General features: G+C 36.5%; 3 protein-coding genes and 1 long non-coding RNA gene across 4 annotated transcripts in view; 3 read left to right on the top strand and 1 right to left on the bottom strand.

Annotated features, from left to right (window-relative positions):
• LOC139122787 (aldehyde dehydrogenase family 16 member A1-like) overlaps positions 1 to 21,895 on the top strand; it is a 62,452-nt gene extending 40,557 nt beyond the window's left edge. Inside the window, exons 7-12 of the mRNA XM_070688507.1 lie at positions 15,784 to 16,026; positions 16,885 to 17,042; positions 17,439 to 17,606; positions 18,067 to 18,271; positions 18,987 to 19,172; positions 20,606 to 21,895. Of these exons, the coding sequence (XP_070544608.1) occupies positions 15,784 to 16,026; positions 16,885 to 17,042; positions 17,439 to 17,606; positions 18,067 to 18,271; positions 18,987 to 19,172; positions 20,606 to 20,905 (1,260 nt within the window). The 3' untranslated portion in view covers positions 20,906 to 21,895. The remainder of the gene's footprint in view (positions 1 to 15,783; positions 16,027 to 16,884; positions 17,043 to 17,438; positions 17,607 to 18,066; positions 18,272 to 18,986; positions 19,173 to 20,605) is intronic.
• On the top strand, positions 7,004 to 10,755 carry LOC139123631 (E3 ubiquitin-protein ligase LNX-like). Its single transcript, XM_070689804.1, has 4 exons — positions 7,004 to 7,883; positions 9,366 to 9,646; positions 10,126 to 10,329; positions 10,611 to 10,755. The coding sequence occupies exons 1-4, from the start codon at positions 7,164 to 7,166 to the stop codon at positions 10,753 to 10,755; spliced, it is 1,350 nt and encodes a 449-aa protein (XP_070545905.1). The 5' UTR covers positions 7,004 to 7,163.
• On the top strand, positions 10,611 to 12,922 carry LOC139122825 (uncharacterized). The gene is made up of 5 exons (XM_070688596.1): positions 10,611 to 10,853; positions 11,067 to 11,346; positions 11,509 to 11,724; positions 11,873 to 12,056; positions 12,340 to 12,922. The coding sequence occupies exons 2-5, from the start codon at positions 11,119 to 11,121 to the stop codon at positions 12,648 to 12,650; spliced, it is 939 nt and encodes a 312-aa protein (XP_070544697.1). The 5' UTR covers positions 10,611 to 10,853; positions 11,067 to 11,118; the 3' UTR covers positions 12,651 to 12,922.
• LOC139122826 (uncharacterized) lies at positions 13,044 to 14,928 on the bottom strand. Its single transcript, XR_011549539.1, has 3 exons — positions 14,777 to 14,928; positions 14,287 to 14,415; positions 13,044 to 13,230 (listed from the first exon to the last, which is right to left on the bottom strand). It is a non-coding gene; the product is annotated as an uncharacterized lncRNA (long non-coding RNA).
• Positions 21,896 to 24,057: the final 2,162 nt, after the last annotated feature.

Raw genomic sequence — 24,057 nt, 5'->3', positions numbered from 1 at the left:
GCGAGCCAATACAGCTAGAGGTCTGATTTTTGGTATATAGGGATAACTTAGCAATACAATTTTTTTGACAAAATGTCACATGACCTCGGTGACCTTTGACCTCAAATATACATTTTTGTCCATAACTCAGTAACCACAAGTGCTACACCCTTCATATTAGTCCAGTCAAAATAGGGTTAGACCCACCACAAATTGCAACAGAATTTTTTTCTTCAGAATGCATTTTAGAGAGGTACCCAGAACAACATATTAAAAGTTTACTCGAATCAACCTTGGGGAAATATGCCTAATTTGCATAAATCAAATATGGCGGCCAACCATCGGACAAAATAACATAATTGGCCATATATTACATGTTAAACAAGCTATTTCAGTGATTTCAACGTCTGACACTAGTAATGTGGCTCAGGGAATCATTTTGGAGGTATAATGTTTCATATAGGCACTTCATTAATTTGCATAATTCCAATATTGCGGCCAACATTCCTACAAAATACATTTTTGGTCATATACCATGTATTAAACAAGCAATTTCAGTGATTCCAAAGTTAAAAGTATATTTCTATGGCATGAACAAACGATTTTCGAGATGCAATGATTTGCATTGGCACTTTGTTAATTTGCATAAATCCAATATGGTGGCACACATTCCTACAAAGGTCATTGTCGGTCATATACCACATATTAAACAAGCTATTTCAGTGATTTTAAAGTTTTAATATTTTTCTTGTACATGAAGAAACACTTTCAGTGGTTCAATTTTCACAAAGGCCCTTTGATAATTTGCATAGATTAAATATGGCTGCCATATTAATGCCCATTTATTAATAGCTTCTAATATAAATAAGGGTTTGATATAGGTTTTAGCACTAGGAATCTATCGAGAAGAAACTGTTGTCCTTGGACATTTATTTTTAAAATTTTGATTTTTCTATATATGACGACTGTTAATGATTGTTAGTCTTCTAAATAATATATTCTCTTCCTGAATATAACATTGGGTTCATCTGTGTACGACATTTTTGTAATTTGTATGGGTATTTATCACTGTACAGTGTCAAAAATGTAATCTGTAATGTTTACTGTTAAAAAAGACGTGTCAACATCTTAAGTTTTTAATTTAGATTGAACCCCTTTCTTATGGATTGGCGCATCTTTATAAGACCCCCTTGATGATAGGCAAGAAGTCATTACATTTAACAGTAAAAATACAATAATAACAACAAAGCTAAAAAACAGAAAAATGACATGACCATGAAAAAAATGCCATAATACGCACAAATTAAAACTTAGCACTATTGCAACCAATGTCAAATTCATAAAAACTTTAAGGACACGCAAACTCACAAAAACTGAATACTGCATGCTTTAGCAAAGGCTTATAATTAATCCAAACACAGAATCCAACTATTACACAATACAAACAAGTACACCAGGAGTCGTTTTCCAAGTGTCATTTTTCCAGATGTTTATGTTTGTATCGTGTAAAAGTTGGATTCTGTTGGGCTGATGAGCTGTTTGAATTAATTTTAAGCCTTTACTAAGCATGCAATTTTCAGTTTCTGTGAGTTCGTGTGCTGATCAAGTTTTTTAAGAGTCTGACATTGTTTTGGCAACAGCGCTAAGTTTTAATTTGTCTGTATTGTGTCATTTGCTTTTTTTTGATCACACTATTTTTTGTTTCTGCATTTTTATTATCTTGTTGTGTTTATTTTTATTGTATTTTTGCTGTTATATGTGATGAATTCTTGCCTATCATCTTTGGGGATGTATAAAGATGCACTCGTCCATAAGAAGGGGGCTCAGTCTAAATTCAAAACTAAAGATTTTGCACACGATTTTTTTAAAACAGTAAACATTAAAGATTACATGTTTTGACACTGTAGACTATAAAACATCTATAAAAATCACAAATAATGCCGTACACAGATGAATTTAATGTTATATTCAGAGAGAGAGATAGAGATTATTATTAGATGACTAACAATCATTAACGGTTGTCATGTATAGAAAAATCACAAGATAATTAAAATTGCATGACTCTCTTACGTCTCAATAGTAAAAGCTCATCAACATATACGTATTTTAATGCGTTCGGATGTCAGATAATTTTGTAGTTTTACCAAAGTCACTTTAACACTCTTTTCAAAGTTCAATATATTGATGGAGCATGTTAACAAATTCAGGTATAGACACCTAGTAAAATAAAGTTTTATTCTTAAATTGATCGTTATTGTGAGTAAATTTACAGTATATTTTCCACATTTTAAAAATAATTGTTCAGGGACATAAGATGGAGCTGCACATTGCCAACACACTTTTTTCAAAGGAATTTTCTTGTCTAAGATGACAAGGAAACCCATAGAAACTACTTTGTAAAATGTAATACTTCACTTGAAACAAGAGTATATGTAGAAAAAAACGGCAATTTTATTTTTCATTATCTATCCTCATTCTAGTATGGCATGGGTTGAAAGACTGACATTCAAAAAAGTGCTTAAAATCATGATTAGCAAAATAAAAATGCCTTTTATTCAAAATGTAAGAATTTTATGGCAAAACAAAATAGTGGTTTTGTTATATAGCATTTAAAGAACATGATGTGAAAATTTCAGAAAGTTTGACCAAGCCAGACTGGAGTTAAATGCTTTGGAAATCTTGAAATTGGGATAAAAGGGAAGCAGGAAATCGGGTGAATACATTTGTATACATTAACACTTCTATATCATGCAACTTACGACTGCTTGCCAAGCTAAAAGGTAGACCTGACCAATTTTTAATCTTAGGTTAACAAATTAATCAAAATTGGATGAATATTTGCAATTTTCGTTTGAAGCACAATACGCTTTTTGGGTGCAGTACCTTCTTAACAGTTTTTTCATGATACTCCTATTGCTAAAAACTCTACCAGAACCCTATTTATATTAGAAGCTATTTGGGTATTAATTTGGTAGCCATATTTAATTTGTGAAATTTATCAAAGTGTCTCTTAAAAACATTGAACCGCTAAATGTGTACCTTTAAGCTCAAGAAATATATTTAAACTTAAAAAACGGCTGAAATAGATTGTTTAATATGTGATATATGACAGAAAATGTCTTTTGTAGGTATATTGGCCGCCCTATTTGATTCATGCAAATAACAAAGTGCAAACGTAATCATTGCAAGCCAAAAATCGTTTTTACATGCAAACGCAATACACTATTAACTTTGAAATCATAGAAAAAGCTTGTTTAACCCTTTGACTGCTGTAATTTTTACATCAAAATTTTAATGCAATATTTTTACCAATTCTGTGAATTTTTCTGTACGTTTTTTTTCATAATTTTGGACCATACGGATATCATTTTTCATCAGCTAAAGTTGTTTTCAAAATTTTGGCAAATAGCAGAAAAATGACTGTAGTACATTTTATAAAGTTAACAAAAATAGACAGGCGCTCAAAGGGTTAATACGTGGTATGTGACAGAAAATGTCCTTTGTAAGTACGGTAGCCACCCTATTTGATTTATGCAAATTAGGGAGTACCTATGCAGATAATGAATCTTGAAAATCTTTTGTCTATGCCAAACAAATATACTTTTAACTTTGAAATCACTGAAATAGCTGGTTTAATACATGGTATATGACCGAAAATATCTTTTGTAGGAATGCTGGCCGCCATATTGAAATTATGAAAATTAGTGAAGTGCCTATATGAAACATTATACCTCCAAAATGATTCCCTGAGCCAAATAACTAGTGTCAGACTTTGAAATTACTGAAATAGCTTGTTTAACCCTTTGACTGCTGTACTTTTTTGACCAAAATTTTATGCAATATTTTACCAATTTCTGTTAACTTTTCTGTACGTTTTTTTTCATAATTTTGGACCAAATGGATGTCATTTTTCATCAGCTACAGTTTTTTATCAAAATGTTGGCAAAATAGCTGATAAAATGACTGTGGTACATTTTATAAAGTTAAAAAAAATAGACTGGCGCTCAAAGCGTTAATACGTGGTATATGACAGAAAATGTCCTTTGTAGTTATGTTGACCACCATATTGGATTTATGCAAATTAACGAAGTACCTATGCAAATCACTGCATCTCAAAAATCGTTTGTCCATGCCAATCAAATATACTTTTAACTTTGAAATCACTGAAATAGCTGGTTTAATACGTGGTATATGACCGAAAATATCTTTTGTAGGAATGCTGGCCACCATATTGAAATTATGCAAATTAATGAAGTGCCTATATGAAACATTATACCTCCAAAATGACTCCCTGAGCCAAATAACTAGTGTCAGACTTTGAAATCACTGAAATAGCTTGTTTAACATGTGATATATGGCCAATTATGTTATTTTGTTGGATAGTTGGCCGCCATATTTGATTTATGCAAATTAGGCATATTTCCCCAAGGTGGATTCGAGTAAACTTTTAATATGTTGTTCTGGGTACCTCTCTAAAATGCATTCTGAAGAAAAAAATTCTGTTGCAATTTGTGGTGGGTTAGGTGCCAAAATCTCGTAGATTGACTGGACTATATATATGGTATGATGGGACAGCTTATGACGCCACATATTGTACCTCATTAATTATGCACATATCTAATTTTGAGCGAGCCAATAGAGCTAGAGGTCTGATTCTCGGTATATAGGGATAACTTAGCAAAACAATTTTTTTGACAAAATGTCACGTGACCTCGGTGACTTTTGACCTCAAATATACATATTTGTCCATAACTCGGTAACCACAAGTGCTACACCCTTCATGTTTGGTATGATTGGACACCTTATGACGCCACATACTGTACCTCAATAATTATGCGCATATCTCATTGTGAGCGAGCCAATAGAGCTGGATGTCTGATTTTTGGTATATAGGGATAACTATAGGAGAGAAATTTTTTGACCAAATGTCATGTGACCTCGATGACCTTTTAGCTAAAATATATGTTTATGTCAATAAATAAGTAACCACAAGTGCTATGTCCTTTGTATTTAGTAGGATGGGAAACCTTATGACAACACACGCTTTACCTCATTAATTATGTACACATCTAATTCTGGGCAAGCGAAACGAGCTAGAGATCTGATTTTTTGGCATATAGGGATTAATTAGCAATATAATTTTTTTTTCAAAATGTCATGTGACCTCGATGACCTTTGACCTTGATTATACATATATATGCATATTTCAGTAACCACAAGTTCTATACCCTCCAATTTTGATAGGATATTAGACCTTAAGATGTCACATCTTGTACCTCATTTATAATGCGCATATGTATTTCTTGGCTGGCCAATACTGCTAGAGGTCTGATCTTTTTTCCCGATTTAGAACCATAACTTAGACATGCCTCATGTGTTTCAAATTGGGAACAACGACATAGACCTACGTGCCCATAGATCTCAACATATACACTCCAGTGATACTTCTTAATGACCACATTTTCCTGCCCCATCAAGACTAATACTCCTATTACAAGTGGGGACTATGTCATTGTAAATGACTTGTTGAGTCAATGGTTGTATCACAGTATTCGATATATCTAATTCTGTATTTTTTCCATTTTATATTCTGAATAATTACATTAAACATATTTCACTGTCTCCAGTACATTTCATTTAAGTATTTTCACTTCATGCACTTTATCCCTTTCACACATGTTCAAATATCTGACCAGAGAACAAAAACTAAATAGTCCAGGATGGGAGCTACAGTGTCATTGACGCTATTTTATTTAGAATTTACAGAAGACTGTTTGTCCAGAAGATGCTATTTATTATAACATGTACCTGTACATTAGACAATCAAAATGCATAGATGTCAGAACATTTCTGAATTCTGTACGCTATGTGTGTATAATAATATATTTCCTTGATAAGATATGATTTGACTAGCTGCAGATATGATTTGACTGGCTGCAAGATATGATTTGACTAGCTGCAAGATATAAATTGACTAGGTGTAAGGCCAAGATACAGTCTTGCTACATCTTTTCAATCAGTTTGGCTTTTAAAGGTTGTTATAAAAAAATGACAGTTGGTTGCTAAGCAAACCAGGTTGCTAGGAAAACTTAAAAGGAAATGAAGAAAAGTGAAAACCTTGGTGTGTTACACTGCAATGAGAAGAAGTCGTACACCACACACCCACACATGGCCATCCTAGTTGTCATGGTATTTTAGATCTGTAGAAATAGATACAAGATTGTTTTCAAGAAATCTTCTAAGTTCTAGTCAGTGAAAGGAGCACGTATGTTTTATTTGCCCGATAACGAGAATTGAGTTGTGCGCATGCGCAGGTTAAATTAGCATAAATCAGAGGTCGTGTCCTCGTGACTGTATGCAAAACACAGACGCGACCCCCTAGTAACCAGCCGTCCCCCATCCGTTTCTACCGGTTTTTATCCAATAAAATCGATCAAAGACATATCAATATTGTGTCAAAGTGTTCTTCAGAATATGAAGTCATGAATAATAATGACCTTTTGCCGTCAAAACATGATCGGCGCGAAAATTTGACCAAGCCGGCGATGCAGCCAGACAGACGCCTCGCCCGGTGACAGCTGATGTTGACAGACGTGAGGTAGAATTTAGACAGCAATTTTTTTCACTTTCTTGAGTTTTTCAGCGAATTTCATACAGCTAGACAATTAGACTAAGTGACCTACTTTGCACTCGTACCTAGTTCCTGTGAGGCTAATTTTTTTTAAAGGAATTTCTGGAAAAAAAATTGTTCAGTGCAGCCGACAGTTTTCTCGTTGCTAGGCAACTTTCACAAGTACGCGATTTGTTTTGGGGTATCGATTTCATTTTATTACTTCGACCTCAGCGTAATCTAGGCAATTTTTTTCCATTCTTTTCAAACACTTACCTAATATTTTCGCCAATCTTCCTTTGTTTTGTCTAAAAATTATGTCGGGTTTTGATTTTCACCAATGTTGCCTCGGAAAACTCTGTCGTGTCTGTGGGTCTAGGGCCCAAAATTCAGTGGCTGACCTCCAGGAAAAGAAACCCAAACTGTGTAGTGATTACCGGGATCAGATTTCTTATACATTTGGCATTGATATTGGTGCTGATGAGGCAGACGTTCATCCCAAACACATATGTTATTTGTGTTATCGACGTCTCCTCAATATAAGTGTCTACTCTGCGGAGACTTTCAAAAATGAATGGGCCCCCACCCAAGGGTTGGAATATGCCATGTTTGCTCCCATTTTGAACAACAGAGTAAAGGGGGTCGACCTAGGAGGGCGAAAAGGGGCAGACCCATAACAAAAAAACAAGACCATGCAACTCATACTGATGATATGAATAACACAACCATTGCGACAATACTAACAGAGGAGGGTAAAGTGTTTTTACAGGAGCAGGCTAAAAAGTCACCCAGTTTTGATTGGCCCAAGAGCTTTAGTCCAATGCCTGACGTGGAGGGTGACATAAAATGCAGTATTTGCCTTTCCTTTTTAACCAAGCCACTGGAAACTCCTTGCCAGCATATCTATTGCAGTGACTGTATAATTAATGTATTTTTAACTGAAAATAAATTATTTGTTAATTGCCCATGTTGTATAGAATCAATTTCTTGTTTTTCAGTCAAACCAGCAAAACTTTATTTTTTGAATATTTTACGGTCTCTGCCAATGCAATGCAATACATGTGCGCAAATTTGTAATTTCCTTCACCTCAATGAACACACATGTCAACCGGGTCAGGCAAAGTCAAATGCTGAAAGTTCATCACAACCATGGCAGGCATCATCTGATATTCTTGAGAGGCCGCTGGAGTTACCCCTTACTCCTGAGTTGGAAAAAATGGCAACCCACCTGCTCAAGACTAAATTGAACCAGTCTGCAGATGGTAAGACTGCCATATATAAAACAGGTGGACCGGTAAGTTTAACACTATATCTTCAGATAACTAGTATTTTGAATGGCAACTGACCACACACATTCTTTTGTCAAGAAGTTGTTTTTTTATTCCACTTAAATTGCAAATGCACATCACTTGCATTCGTTGTATAGTTAGTTCCAGAGACCAGCTCTGGAACTGTTAGTTTTTGCTCACTTTCCTTCTTTCTTTCTTTCTTTCTTTCTTACTTTCTTTCTTTCTTTCTTTCTTTCTCTATTTCCGGTTTTACTACCGTAGAACATGCTATACACAAATTTTACCTTAATTACCCAGAATGCATTGCGACACGCTTATGACGTCATCGCTCAGCTCGGACGGGTTTTACGGGCATTTCTTGTTTATTTATTTATTTATTTTTTATTTAGTATTGCTCAACTATCATATTGCGTTCAGTTATTAATAATTCTAGCTTTCTTTCGCTTTGTTTTTTGTTTCTTTTTGATTTTATTTTTCTCTAAATACCCGCCGTACGTGGCGCTGTACTGTTTCGCCCGAATGCTCATGAGACAACATGGCGGCGTATCGATGGCCTCGCTCGCACATAGAGGGAAAAATAGCCTTTCCCTAAGTTAACAAGCGCGGCTGGGCACATCGTGTACCTAGGCGAGGTGGGTGTGCTCTAAAACGATGATCAATGCAAAATTTGAACTCAAAATCGGCTGTTTTGGCGGAGAAACTGCCCGCCGTATTTCTGAGGAGCCACCAGCGGTTTTTCCTATATCATTATCAGTCTGCGGGGCTGTGGTGGGAGGCCGTTTAACGCCGGTAACACACAGCCCTGCCATGCAGAGCTAGGCATTCATAGTGAACGTACTGTCTGTCATGCACCGGCATGCGTTGGCTGCACGTAAAAGCAACTCAACTTTCCAAGATCAAATGGTCAGTATCTTGTGAAAACAGCGACATAGCAATGAAAATTGTTTTAGTCTGTGCTCTTAATCAAATGAAAATGCATGTGGCTCAATTTCAACGGCCTAGGTCCGATGTTTCCTCTCGTCTGATCATCGTCATAAATGACACGGCTCTTTACGGCAACAACTCAGCGCTACCCGTCAAGCGATTGATTTTTGCGTAGGTCAGCGGAGCGAAAATTATTGCTCTGGCTCGCGAGAATGTCGTCTGATAAACATTTCCGTGCGTTGTCGCCCCCGTATGTATCTGTTGCGTTTTTACCGTACATGTAGGCATTTGTAATCTGTGTACTGTAATTCCCCGGACTGCCTTGCTTTTAGTTGTATTATGGTGTTTACTGCTATCAGCCCTGAATATTAAAATCCAAAGCACTCTTTCATTCTGCACCTATCTTTGTCACACATTCTCTTGTTTCTTCCGCTGCTCTGGTCTCTGGAACTTCGCTTTTGCTTGCAAATGCTTTCTAGTTGTATATTATTTTATTAGCTAATCATATTGGCATGCATCCTCAGCTTGTAATTTACTAATACACAAATGCTTTGATTGTTCAGAAACTTGTTGTTGTCCAGAGCCACCAGCCACGTGTCGCCACCATTACCGCCTCCAGAAGCACCATAAGAAAACGCTCCAATTATCTGCAAAAACAAAGAGACAGAATTAGCATGGGGTCATGTGGCACACAGCAGCAGGATGAAATAAAAATAGCAGCAAAGCAGCAACGCATAGACCAACTGTTTGCAAAGATTCCCCGGGTCTCTATCAGTAGTGAAGAATTACTAGCTGTAAAGTCAGATCTCGGTATTACCTGGAACTCAAACAGAAAGTTAAAGAGGTTAGTTATGGTTATTATGTTTGCCTGAAAAAAATAGAAATGTTACATGTATGACATCTGCAAATGATATTACACAGGAAATATTGTTTGCACTAACAGTATTATTAAAACTCCATTAGCTGCAACTTTTGGCCATGTTTTCAGTATTTTTGTTTTGTGTATCAACTGCAGTTTCTGGTGTGAATCCCTCAAGCACAATGAAACACCCTGAATTAAGTGTAACAGTACAGCCTGCATATGTGTAGTGACAATAATTATTGTTGAAAATTGAATTCAAGCCTGGACTAGAATTCATGTTGTCAACAATAACAGTCATTATACATACGCAAGCTGTGTTGACACACGGAATACTGGGCATTTTGTGCGCTGTAAGGAGTTGGTTAAGAAATTGCAGTTGATACACAGAACCAAAATGCCAAAACACTGGCCACAATTACAGGTATGTCCCTTTAATACATGTACCTTCTTTATCTAACCAGATGGTTCAACCACTGGGGAGTCAGAAGTGGTGGAGAACAGCAGATGAGAAGAGATAAAGAAAGCATTATAGGTGACAATTTGGTGGCTAAAAATTTGCCTTTCTTGTTCACTGAGGAGAAAGGAAGAATTGAGAAACTGGCTCCCTGTGTCTACGCAGACAGTCTCCCACGGAAAGTGCTACAACAACCAGATGAAAATGATAGGCAAGTACCTTTATGTCCAAACAGTTTATAAGAATTATTTTGGTTTCTGGTAATGGATCTAATCTAAAATGAATGTGTGTACTGTACAATCATGTGACATGTGCATCAACACATACTGGTACAGTGTGACTCGTGTTTCCTTGTACATTTACCGGTATATCCAAAACTTTTGTTGAGCCGCTTCCATGTTGAATTCTGGACTTCACCAGTCTAATTAGCAGTTATGATTTATTCACTGTATTCAGAACTTTCACAACCCTTAATGTTCTTTTTTATTGTAGACTAAACTTACTGTCTTGGCATGGAGGGAAGATCCCCCAGGACGAAGTATGGGTGAAACTTGGAGGGGATAAGGGTGGGGGGAGCTTCAAAGCTATGTTTCAACTCGGAAATGTCCCCACCCAAATGCCAAACAGAACACAGTAGTGTTTGCTTTTTGAGAGTGGAGATACCTTCCAAAATCTAAGTACAGCTTTGGATAGATTTAGGGAGCAGCTACAAGAACTAAGGGCTCTGACTTGGAAGTAAGTTGACTTTCCAGCACTTAACTTACATTTTCTTACATGAATTTCTTTATTTAGGCTTCTAGGGGCATTTGTACCTACCTTGTAGTGCATAAACACTGGACTAGATAATACATTATTCCAATTGATAATCAATCAGTGACCTTCTCTTTCTTAAATATTTCATCATATTTATTTAATCTATCTACTCCCTCTTTTCTGTTGTTCTGTCAGAGACAAAACCTTCCGTCTGTTTGGCTTCGGAGACTACGAGTATCTGTGTAAAATGTATGGCCTGAGTGGTGCAGGTGGGAGGCACTTTTGTTTGTGGTGCCTTATTACCCAAGACCAGTCACAGATTCCTCGAAAATTACGAGCATCCCAACCAAGATCAATAGAGGGCCTCATCAAAGACCATGCTGACTTTCTGAGTGAAGGCAAAGGCAAACTTGCAAATGCAAAGATGTACAACAATGCTATCAACAATGTCATATTTGACATCCCAATATCACAGGTAAACAAGGCACACTGTTAAAAAACATTTTGTTCTTCATTAATATGGTTATGAAAAAAAATATTGAGAGCTAGCTCATTAATCAAGATGACAGATAACAAGTCTTTTATAAGTACAAATATTTCTGTAATTTCATAAACCTTCGATGATTTTCACAATTAGGTATGTGTGCCAAGCTTACACCTGGATCTTGGTATATTTTTACGGTTCTACAACATGTTCGAGAATGAAGTGGAACAGTTACAGAAGAAAATAGACGCAAGTGGTGACCTAAACCTAGTACAAACCCTTGATAAAACCTTACAGAGGATGAATGTCAAAAGGCAGGCCTACCATGGCAAGTCATTTGTTGGAAATCATGTCCATAAATGCTTGCAGGTGAGTAGCAACGTCTTCAAAGTACACAAGTGCTGCACAACAAGCACTCATGCAGTCATTCACCTCTTAAATATCAAGTCAGTGAAACATGTGCAAATTATGCAAAACAGCTTACCTTCTTTATTACCTATGGTCTTCATTCTGGCAGGAAGGTAACATTGACCTCTTAACAAATGCTGCAATAGAAGAAGTGAAACTGGTTAGTCCTGCTTATCAAGATGAAGTTACTACTATATGTACGAAGTACAACAAGCTAATGAAGATGTTTGCTAAATGTCATGCTGGCTACAGCAAATGTGATTACATGGAATCAGAAGAGATTAATGAGTTGGGTATGTCAATTTACAGAAGCATCTGAGTATAACACAATTTAAGGTGTTGTCCAATGATTATTTCAGACTTTTTTTTTTTCAAAATGATATCAGTAAATGTGTACACTGCTCACTTATCTCATACATCTTTATGTCTTAGATGGCAGTTACATTTGGATCAAATATAAGAACATGCATACTTTAATAATTACACATTGAACTACAATTGTACCTAAAGTTGAGATTCAACGTTTTCTTTGCTTAATACACAAATGATAAAGACTTGTTTTCATTTTTGTTTCAGAAAATAACATTGATTGCCTGATGGCATTTTACAGGGAGGAATTTCCTAGTGCCAGAGTGTCTCCCAAAATGCACATATTGGAGGACCACACAGTTCCCTGGATACGCAGATGGGGCTTTGGCTGTGGGTTTCATGGGGAGCAAGGAGGAGAACATGTACATTCTGATTTGAATAATATTAGATATAACATTAGAGGGTTGAGAGATGACCTTGAAATAGCTAGGTGTCTGATGAAAGAACATTGGACGCAAGTATCTCCATTGACTCAGAAGTACAAGCCTGAAACTGTACGGAAAAGCACTAAAAAGTAACCATAATGATGAAACTCAAAAGAAAGGGCTTCTTTTCTGGAGAAGTAGTGCTTACGGTAGAATGGTTGAGGATTGTTTGTTGATTTAGAGAAAATTTCAAAGAAGTTTTAGTTCTAGCTCAGTGATGATCATCTGACTGTACTACCGGTACTGTAAATGAATGTGTAACAGGTCCAGAGCTTGATAACTGAAAATTCTTGTTCAAATTCTGTAAATAATAATGCAAATATCTATTTCTGTGATAGGAATAAACATATCATTGTTTTCTATTCATTCCACTGGAACTTGGCTGAAATCACAATGACTTATAATATATCAATAAATGTTGATGAGTAACTTACCTGCTGGATGACGTTGCGATGAACCATTCCATACAGATTATACACTTGCACTCTGCCATTCAATATTCAGTACAATTACCCTCAAAGAGCTCAAAGCAATTTCTTTGGTACTTTAGCCACAGTCTAGGACTATAGTAAAATATCACAGAAACTCCTCTGAACTCTATAACTGGCTGACAGTAACTGTACCAAACAAGAACGAGTAGGCTGGTTGTTCGATCCAATGCAAGTCTTGTCACCTGAAATAAAAAACAAAAAAAAAACATGTGTGTATGACAATCTCATCTCCACTAGCTAGGATATCAAGCAACTCCCTGGTTATTTTTGTTGGGTGTAATTTTATGATTCATGATTGCACAATGATGGAACATAGTACAATCATGCATTATAAAATTACACTCAAGGATTAAAATAACCAGGGAGTTGCATGTCATCCAAGCTAGTGGAGATAGGATTGTATATGACAAATCATTAAAGGGACAAAGTCGCCCATTTTTCATGAATTTTGTTTGATACGAGATACTACTTATATTGTACATGTTTGACATGTTGAAAGATACTGAATGAATAGGTGACCATGCATATGTTCAACCCTGGTTTTAGACAAATTAAACGAAACCAGTGCGAACATGAATTAATTGTCATGACCATTAATTCATTTTCGCGATGGTTTCATGTACTGTGTCTAAAACTGGGGTCTAATATATGCATGGTCACCCATTCATTCAGTATCTTTCTACATGTCAAACAATATAAGTAGTATCTTGTATCAAACAAAATTCATGAAAAATGGGCGACCTTGTCCTTTTAACACATTATAAAAAATAAGTGCATAGCGTGTCATTTCAACTAGTCAGATATACATCTGCCTCACCTCACCACACACACACACACACACAAACACTCACATATGCACACCTTCAGGAGATCTGGGAGGGTCTGTGAAAGGTAAGTTGAAACCCCCCCCCCCCCCCCACACACACACACACACTGGTCAACTTGATCCCATATCAGCAACGTTTCTGAATTGCGCAAGTCAGGGGGTCGAGTTGTAAAAAAAGAAAAATCATATGAAAGTCTGTGTTTTGACCCTTTGCCGTGATGATCATTCTACAATATGAATTGCTTCTACTAGTACTACATGTATGTTCAATTGAGTTTCCCCGGTGCACTGCAATTTAATATCCCTTGTACGGCAAATTGAACTAATTGATATGATATCGACTGCATTCCAAGGTTGATGAAAACCATGACCAAAACATGTATTAAAATAAAAACATGATGCTTGTACTCACGTTAACCCATGGTGGAAAAACGTACGGGACCTGCTGTCACTACGTACGTACGTACGTGCTGAGTTACAGTGAGGACATCTACAAGAATATAGAAGGCATCTGACTCGAGCAGCCCGTATTTTCGAGTGCCTAAAATATGAGAAAATCCCTATATTTTACTTCTCAAATACCGAGAAGAATACAAAGTGAAGGTTTGAACGCTTTACAGAGGGCAGTTGACCGAAGCCGTCACAGTTTTACCAATAAACGATAGGAATAATCACTTCCGGTTTTCGATCGCCAAGCCGTACCGTGCACTAATGTGTCGGTGACATGCCCAATGAGTGACCCCAGTGTTGGACATCAATCCATGACATGCCTGCATGGCATCATAGACTTATTTTGAACCAAAAGAGAAGGCAATCATCCCGTAAAACGAGAGAAACGGGTTGCTCTACGTGATAAAATGATGACTAGGCACAACAATTAGACCGAAGACTTGTTCGCTTACCTAAATTATACGCCAACTTCAAGGGGTGCAGCGGCGAAGGAAAAAAATTAGCCGCGCATGTGGTTGGTTGAGACAGCAACACTGTCGTACGTACTTCCAAGGTCACAATGTCTTCATCTCCAAAAAACTCAAGAACGTGAACTTATTTACCGATGACACTCATGAATTTTCAAAAAATTCAAAATATGACCGTTACACCATTTTCGCTCGGTAAAATCAACAGCAAATGCGATTTTCGTCCCGTTTTTTCTGAGCAATAAGAAGACATGTGTGTAAACATCATTATGTATTCAAATGACCTTTACCATATACGGATAACTTTATTCCATTGGTTAAAGTAAGGGCAGGGAACTGTTGCTAAGAGTGGTTGCTATGTAATTTGCATATGATGGAAGCGTTGAAGCGCGCATCGGTTGACGCATGCGCAAAACTCAATTCACGCCGAAAACATACGTGGGAGTTGTCAGATACCAGTGTCTTTGCCTGAAGGTCATCGGTAATCTGGACAAATCACTTAAGAACCTTCTTTGTGGTTTGGACAAAGATACTTCAATTTGAATCCTCAGGGGATTTTTCAATAAATGCATGATTGTTTGTGATTCATTGTCATTTGAACAATCTTGTCATGATTGTGGTATCTACAGAAACATTGAAATTGCACTGTAATTATCACAGCCCAAACAATCTCCTTGATTTGTAACTTTCTGGGATCCCGCTGGCTTGGAAATGTAAAATAATGCCGTTTGAGTGTGTTCTAGTCAATATTGTTAAATTTATATCATGTCTGTTTGCCATTGTGCCTTCTGTTTCATCATCTTTGTAAATTTTTATGTTGAACAAATAAAAATAAAGTAGTGCTTTGGTGTTTTGGTGTTAAAGATTACTACAACTTGTATGTTGTATATTTTCAGAAATATTAATAAAATTATGAAGTGACCTTATAAAATCCCATAAATATTCAGTAATGGTTGAAAGATTGTAAATGTTCAATTTTTTTGTCAATTCAGATTTTTGGACCAGTACTGACAGTACTGCCATTCAGAACAGCCAAGGAAGCCATCGCCATTGGTAACAACACAATATACGGCCTGGCAGCCAGTGTTTGGACAGAGAATGTGAGTCTGGCCCTGGAAGTGACCTTTTCCTTGAAAGCCGGCACAGTCTGGGTCAATGGACATAACATGTTTGATGCAGCGTCTGGTTTTGGTGGATACAGACAGAGTGGATACGGCAGAGACGGAGGCAAAGAGGTAAACAGTTTTTGGATTTGTTCCTTTGTTTAAATACCCTGACTCCAAGCCATTTTGAAATCTACAGTCATTTTGTATGCAGATATACAATATTCCAGTGGTTGGGAAACTAAAACACCATTGACATTGTGTTTAAACAACTATATTAACATAAAACAGATAACCAGTACACAACAATATTTATAGTCACCAACAAAGACATCTTTCCAGTATGATTGTCCCAGACTAAGGATTTTAGTATCCCGTTGTCAAAGTTACACAGATACTGACTCTAGTATATCAGAATTAGTTCAATAATAAAGCAGCCATCATAGGGACAATGTTTATGTTAATATTAATCCTGTACAATCTCTACAAGACTGTTCGTATCACATTTATTACATGCCTCGATGTGAGTGCAAATCAGTGCATTGATTTGAATAGGAACATCCGGGATTTTAGCGGGCCGGTGAACGATGTACTGACCGGTTTCCATGGTTACCCGGTCCAGTGAAGCCTTTCGACGTCAAAATAGACGTTTAACTGTAGATGTAAACTATCCATGCGCACACTGCTATTTTTACTTTCGTTAAAATCTGTTTGATGCTGGTCGTTTATGGTAAAACTGTTTGAAAATGCCCTGCACGTAACTAAATGTCACATAGCATTAACTGTGAAGAGGCATGTAATAAAAATATTATTACCTGAATACATGGGTTTATGTGCCCTCGCAGCAGGAGACAATTTGCCCTCCTGGCGTCGGGCAAATTGTCACCTGCTCTCGGACACATAAACCCATGTATTCAGGCAATAATATTTAATCCTGTATTAATCCCTACAAGTCTACATGTATCACATATCCTGTATTGATCTCTGCAGGGTCTGTATGAGTATGTGATTCCAAAATGGATGCAAAAAGACAAAATAGAGAGTGTTGACGTTGACTACAAAACTTTTGGCGCTAATGTTCCCCCACCACCTAGCAATGCCAACGTCGTGAAACAAGTTGTTGACGTGGGAGGTGTCACCATGCCAAGGTAGGAAACTGTTACGAAGTGTTTTATCCAAGGTGAAAACAGGGCCTTACAGATAGAGTCCTATCCAGACATGTCCTTCCATTGACAAACTATGTGTCATTGTGTCTGAATCAACTTTTTTCAAACTTTGCACAAACTTAGCACAAGGATAATGTGATATTCCCCTCATGTCATTTTGTTCTCACAATACAATGGGTTTTTTCAATTCAGTCTCATTTCTTTTCCTTTCTTAGTTTTTTGTGATTTCATTCAAACCTGCACAAAGACAGTGCACTATGGCACACACATCCTTTTTTTTGAGATGACAGCTTTCTCACAGAGCCTTCTGAGGCAAAGTAAATTTTAAGCAAGATATTGACTGACAATATAATTCAAAAGTGGTTTTATATTTTACAGTATTGATAGAACATATAAGCTGTACTACGGAGGTGCCCAGAAAAGACCTGATGGTCAGTATTCCAGACCAGTGGTCAGTCCTGATGGTATGGTCTTGGCTCAAGTTCCAGACAGTAACAGAAAAGATGTGAGAAATGCTGTAGAAGCAGCGCACAAAGCTGCACCAGGGTGAGTAGACCTGCACACCCCTATTTCTGGAATGGTTTAATCTATGTGCAATTCTGGAAATAGCAAGAATAGGGAATTAAACAGAGATCAGGGAGGTTTTGTACAGTTTGTGAATTTAGGACTGACACATTCTTTCAGCTATCTGAAGATTTTGTTGTTGTTTCACAAAATTTGCCGTTTGGTTTTCTCTAACTTTTACATCTCCAGTGCACCAACAGAATTTCTGTACAGTTTTTAAATCATCTTTGAGCATGAAAAACTGTATTTTGAAATCTTGTTGAGTAGCTGTGTTAGTGTGTGAGAAGCATACAAGCAATAAATGACTCTGACATATTGATTTACATGTTTATGATTTATGAATGTGTATGATTTGTACTTATGCATATTTCAAAATAAATAATTTGAAGATGGTCACAAAAATTTTAAGATAGATATTATTCACAATAATTTCCCTTTCCAGCTGGGGTAAGAGAGCAGCCCATAACAGAGCCCAGATAGTTTACTACATGGCAGAAAATCTAGAACTCAGACGAGATGAGTTTGCTTCTCAGCTGAAAAAAATGACTGGAAAAAGTGATGTTGAAGTAAAACAGGAGGTAGATCTTGCAGTGCAGAGACTGTTCCACTGGGGAGCGTATGCTGATAAGTTTGGTGGAAATGTTCAGGTAAGTGGTTCCATTTGGGAGCATATGCTAATAAGTTTGGTGGCGCTGTTCACTTAACTTATGAGTTTGTCTCTCTACACTGGTTCTGTTGGAAAAGACCCGAACTTATCCTGCCAAAGCTGTCACTTTCCCATCTGCCAAGTCAGTAAAAGCCTATATGTATTTTCATCAACTTCGCATGTATGTAATAGTTGGGGCAAGTCAGCAAAAATCAAACACAGAATTTAGGTCTTCAGAAGTCTTCAAATGTTCAAGTCTTTGTGAAATGTAATGTGTGGGACATGGTATGCTTCAATGGTTTTAACCAACTTGACCCAATAGTGACACATGAATTTGACAGGATAAGAGTTAACAGCAATGTAGTCAGCTTAGATTTTTTACCAATGTATGTGCCATTGCTGTAGCAAATTTTATTGCATATTTCAAGATCAGTCTGGTATGTGGTTTCAAATAGGCAAAAACCACCAAAAAGATGATTGATTATTGTGTAGAATGTGTTGATTGCAACAACTGACACAGTGACATAGTCACTGAGATAGTGTTCAGAGTATGATGTCAGATTTTGCCGTCTTATTGTCAGTGTTTGTTTAACTTTGACAATAAATGATTGAGAGAAATGTTGACATTCAATCAGATGAACGAGATTTTTGTGAGAAATGCAAACTCTGCTTGTAGTATTATCGTTTCTCACCTTAATTCTACCTTTTCACTACAGGAAACCACCTTATATGGAGCCACAGTCAAAGTTCATGAACCTGTTGGTGTGATTGGCATTGCTTGTCCAGATGAGTATCCACTCCTTAGCTTTATCTCATTGTTTGCACCAGCAGTTATCCGTGGCAACTGTGTTGTCATGGCAGCAAGTCAGGACCATCCATTGTCAGCCCTTGATTTCTACCAGGTATGTCAGCCATTTTGACCTGTAACCCTTTTTAATAAGTGTTCTCTCTGGGGAAATTTTCACATTAGGGCTTGTTTGGTGCAGGCTTATTTTTGCATGTGTCAATTCACGGATTTTTCTATTCTTATTTGAAAAACTTTAGTCGTCTAGCATTTTTTACAAGAAATCATTCATTCAACACTAGAGGGCGCCATACCCCTGCTACCTTCTTCACTGAAAAATCTGAAATCGTGGACAAGGCCAATCAAATTGATGTACACAAGTATCAATTGCAGTATGCTCGTTCAGAAATGTATCAGCATATTGCCAAGCTGTCAGCTGCTCTTGCAATGTCATGGATGTTCCATAATTACTGATCAACACAGAGAAATCTCCTCACCGCTGAATCTATTTGAACGCCAGTGTTCGCTTTGGTTGATTGCACGGATAATAGTAATAGAGGGATGAAATCAAATGACACTCAATGAGAAACAAAGCAAAACCTGGTTATCAATAACACCCTGAGGAATGATATTAGTATTCTAGAGAAGTGTTCTTAATAGACAGGCTATGTATGATGTATTCACCTTGGTGTGTTTTCACTGTAATCTGATCATTAGTTTGAATTGCAATGCACAAATTATACACTACTGCAGCACAACAAAACGCTACTATTGCCATCAACTTTCTCTATGTAATCAATTTCAGGACATTGTAGAACAGTGTGCGCTCAAGGGGAGATGAAAAACTTTTTTATTCAAATTTAAGAAAAGTTGACATGCTGTGTGTCACCGCATGCATGAACACATTATAACTAAAAAGTCAGCAGTTAGAAATACAACGCCCTCTCTGGTAGTAATTCTTTCTCAATTCCTGGTAATCTCATGTGAGTGAGTGAGAAGACAATGAAAAAACCAATGGCTGCCCCCTTCCCCATTAATCAAACGGCAAGTCTTAGATCAGTTTACTGTCATCAAATAGAATCAGTGCAGAGACTTACAGAAATGACGTATTTAGATATTTTTCACCAAAAACTACAGGAAACATGGTATCTGTGTAAATTATGAATCTGCTTGGAATTTCTAGTCATTTTTATAGCTGCGTCAGTGACCAATCAGATTACTTGTAATTTCCATTGCTTCAGGCTGGTTTACCCTGCGTCATGATGCGTCTAATTGGCCTGGCAGACACACTGTTGTAGAATGCTGACATGTTGAAAGCGCATTCTTTGGATGGAAAGAGTGAATATGTAAAGTCTGAAGATCGTTTCTCAAATGTAAACCTCTCGCCATGATATTTTGTATGGTCAAAGTGTTTTCAAAGGTGAACCTCAATATGAAGTAACGGGTCAGAGGTCAAATGAAAAAAATAGAAATGATGATGGAATGAAACTTTTTTGTAGTTCCTTGGTACTTAAGATTTTGACAGACCTGTTTGTTTACATTTTATCACAGGTATTTGATACATCTGACCTTCCTGGTGGTGTTGTTAATATCCTCACCGGAGACAGGGAACACATCACCAAATACCTTGCTGAACACCAGGATATCCAATCCATGTGGTACTTCGGATCACCCCAGGGATCAAAATTTGTAGAGTGGATGTCAGCAGAAAATCTGAAACGCACCTGGGTCAACTACGGCAAGACACGTGATTGGACGGATAGCGCACAGGGACAGGGAGAAGAGTTTCTGTACCATGCCGTACAAAATAAAAACATCTGGATCCCCATGGGAGATATATTTGCCAATTAACAATGCAATCACCAAATAAAAGGCAAGATATTCTGCAAATCAGGTAACAGCCATTGTAACCAGGGTTGTATCTTCAGATTGGCTGTTTATTGGTTTTGATCTGTGCATGGTTTTTATTTGCCATACAGAAGTCCAGGGACGGGTAAAGTTTAGTCAGAAATTTATTTGGTGCTGGTCATGTCTGGGGACATGATTAAAAGTGATATGGATCAGTTAATGTGTTGGATGCTAATTTTACATGATGGGACTATTACAAAGACTACCGTAGGTAGTGGTGCAGTATAAGCCATGACAGTAGTCACAGGGTTAGATGTTACAGGGTTGAATATTTCCTGTATAAATATAAGAATAAGTATTTAAGTTTGGTTTTTATCAATGTGTGTTTGAAAAGATAAACACTTTTAATTTGCTAGATTTGTCCTCATGAAGTTTGTATGTAGTGTTTTATTGCTTTTCATACAAAACTGCCTCATCAATGAAAATATTTTCTTCTTGGGTATAATTATTATTTCCTTTATTCATCCAATGATATAACATTAACAAATGAGTAATGGATACAAAACTGTCTTTTGTAAGTCCTGTTTGATTTTGTTGACTTTCTTTTCCTTCATGTCTTGCCAGTCTTTGATTTTGAGAGCTACACTCTGAAATGTGAAGTCTTCCCCAACTGCCAGTCAGTGAATAGTTGATAGTTTGCTGATGAACCAATCAGAATGCATATGACATGAGATATGTAAATTTGTACAAAGACTGCCAGCCAATCATGTTCTTCCTTCTGTATGCAATGTTTTGGGGTTGACATGTCCAATTTTAATTACCTGCACCCCTGTTTTAAAGTACACCAATTCAAATACCACACCAAAAACTGTCAGGTGAACCAGTGTACATTGAATAGCTGTAAGCCTATGGCATTTTTGACAAACTTAAAAGCAACAAAACCAATGAAAAATTGTAAATTCATTTTGGTCAATAAAAGTGCTTTAAACTTTACTTTTCCTGGTTTTCTTGATAAGTTGTAAAGAGTTCATCTGAAAAGATTACACAATAATGGATTTGAGGAGACTCTTGGGGATTTTTCTTTCTCTGCTTGAAAGAGGTGAGATCAATTTTGAGCATCAAAATTTGATGAGTTTGAAATTGTACATGAATTTATCCAAGACTTTACAAATTCATCTAGAATTTTATGAGTCCAATTTTGAACAAATGATAAAGTTAACATTTATAAAATATGAATGGAAAATCAATCAATTTCTCCAGAAAAGTTACATTTGACTGTGAGACCAATACTGCAAGAACATATCACTCTAATTTCAACAATTCCATTTGACTTGATAAGTTTTCTGTTCAATACATCTAGGTTTCAATATGGATGTTTACATTTGAAATACCACAATTTATCACCTGTGATTCTATTCCTGAACTTGATTTTGTCACCTTGGCAGATAGCGTTATGTGTTCAAGAAAACTAAAGGTCACCAGAAGAGGCCAAGAACTATTACAAAAGATTGCGTGAATGACACTTGATTTTCTAAACCATAGAAAAAATTCATATCTCTGAATTGTCATGATAGAAAATAATATGTATTAACTCTGTGAAAATACCAACTTTATTTCGCTGCCAATAGATTGGTAATCTGTGGTACATATGTAATGATAGACAGAGGGGGTAGGATCACAAACCAACAGACACACCAAACAAATTTGCATAGAGACAATCTGAAGCTTTTGACTTAATCTATGTCAGGACTGTGAAAATGAAAATGAGCAATGTAAATCAATATATGATAGAATTTTGGTGTTTCTTTGTAAATCATAAAATACTTCCCACTCTGTTTTGTACCTAATAATATTTAATAGCAACGTTCTTTGATGATACAACACCATAAAAGCACTTCAAAATTTCGAACAAAGGGACAACCAAGAATTTATTATAAGACAGTGGTAATAGTACAACACTTCAATACATAGTTCAACCGATTGACTTCAAGAATGTAGTAAAATCACTGGAGCATTAAACATTCTGTTTACATTACAGAATCTTACATGAAAGTTGTGGCATCCAAGGCAGTCAAGGCATTAAACTCTGATCAAAGTGAACTTTGTAATGTTAACATTTTGTAAAACCAGATCAAAAATAACAACATATGTAACAAGACTGAAAGAACTTAACCTTTCTCTCAATAGACCAAAAGGCAAACATTCTAAGAAAATTTGCATGAATATATTTCTAGCTGTACCAGTATCATGGAAATCCATGTAACTGAAAACAATTATATCAACATACTCATAGAATTGAACCAAAGAAATCATGCAGTATCTGCCAGATATTTCAAATATTTCAAATATTGAAATCAGTTGTATACTGGAAGTGTTTCCAGTATGGTGTCTGTTGAATTGGTAACCTATTATTAACATTGCTAGTTAGATGTCCTTCCCATTTTACAGACTTCTGGTTTTTCAATGCGTGGTCATCTTTCATTTCTAATTTCCTCTGATGTCTGATACTGGTATTGAGAGAGAGATTTTATTTCAGCACTGCTGGCCTCTGGCCAAAAATTACAAAAACGAAAGCAGTACATAAATTCATAAATGACAAGAAAACCAGATTTACAAGTTGGATAACAGTATTGTTTACATTGTATTACCATAGATAGAGCAATGTTGTTGTCATACACTTTCAAAAATCTCTCTCTAATTTTACTTTCACATTCTTGAATAATTGTCCTCCGAGTCTGTGTCAACCAATATTACAATATTTTTCTATAAACAACAACTTGCAATTCTGGTATTAAATGACCATGTCTTTCTGGTATTAAAGTAAAAGTATAGTTATAATGTGTGTTCATTCAGGATTTACCAGAACCAGGAAGTTTCTTGGTTTCTTTTCTATGTTTAAAAGAACTTTTGATTGTACTAGGTATGCCTAAAAGAACAAAGTCTGCAGTAGCTCCTACATTCTCAGCAATCTTGTGCAGAGTTAGCCTTGCACTTGACCTGACAAGGGTGCAAATAAATTCACCATTTCTGTCGTGTTCAACAATCATCTGGTTCCTTGCATTACCAGAGGATACTTCGATACAGTCACCAGATTTCAGTATGATAGTCACATGAGCATTTTTCCAGCAATATCTGTACTTTTCCTCACTGACTTT

This window comes from Ptychodera flava, chromosome 2 (assembly GCF_041260155.1).
Source record: "Ptychodera flava strain L36383 chromosome 2, AS_Pfla_20210202, whole genome shotgun sequence".
Taxonomy (NCBI): Eukaryota; Metazoa; Hemichordata; class Enteropneusta; family Ptychoderidae; genus Ptychodera; species Ptychodera flava.
This window is presented reverse-complemented; position numbering and strand designations above follow the sequence as displayed.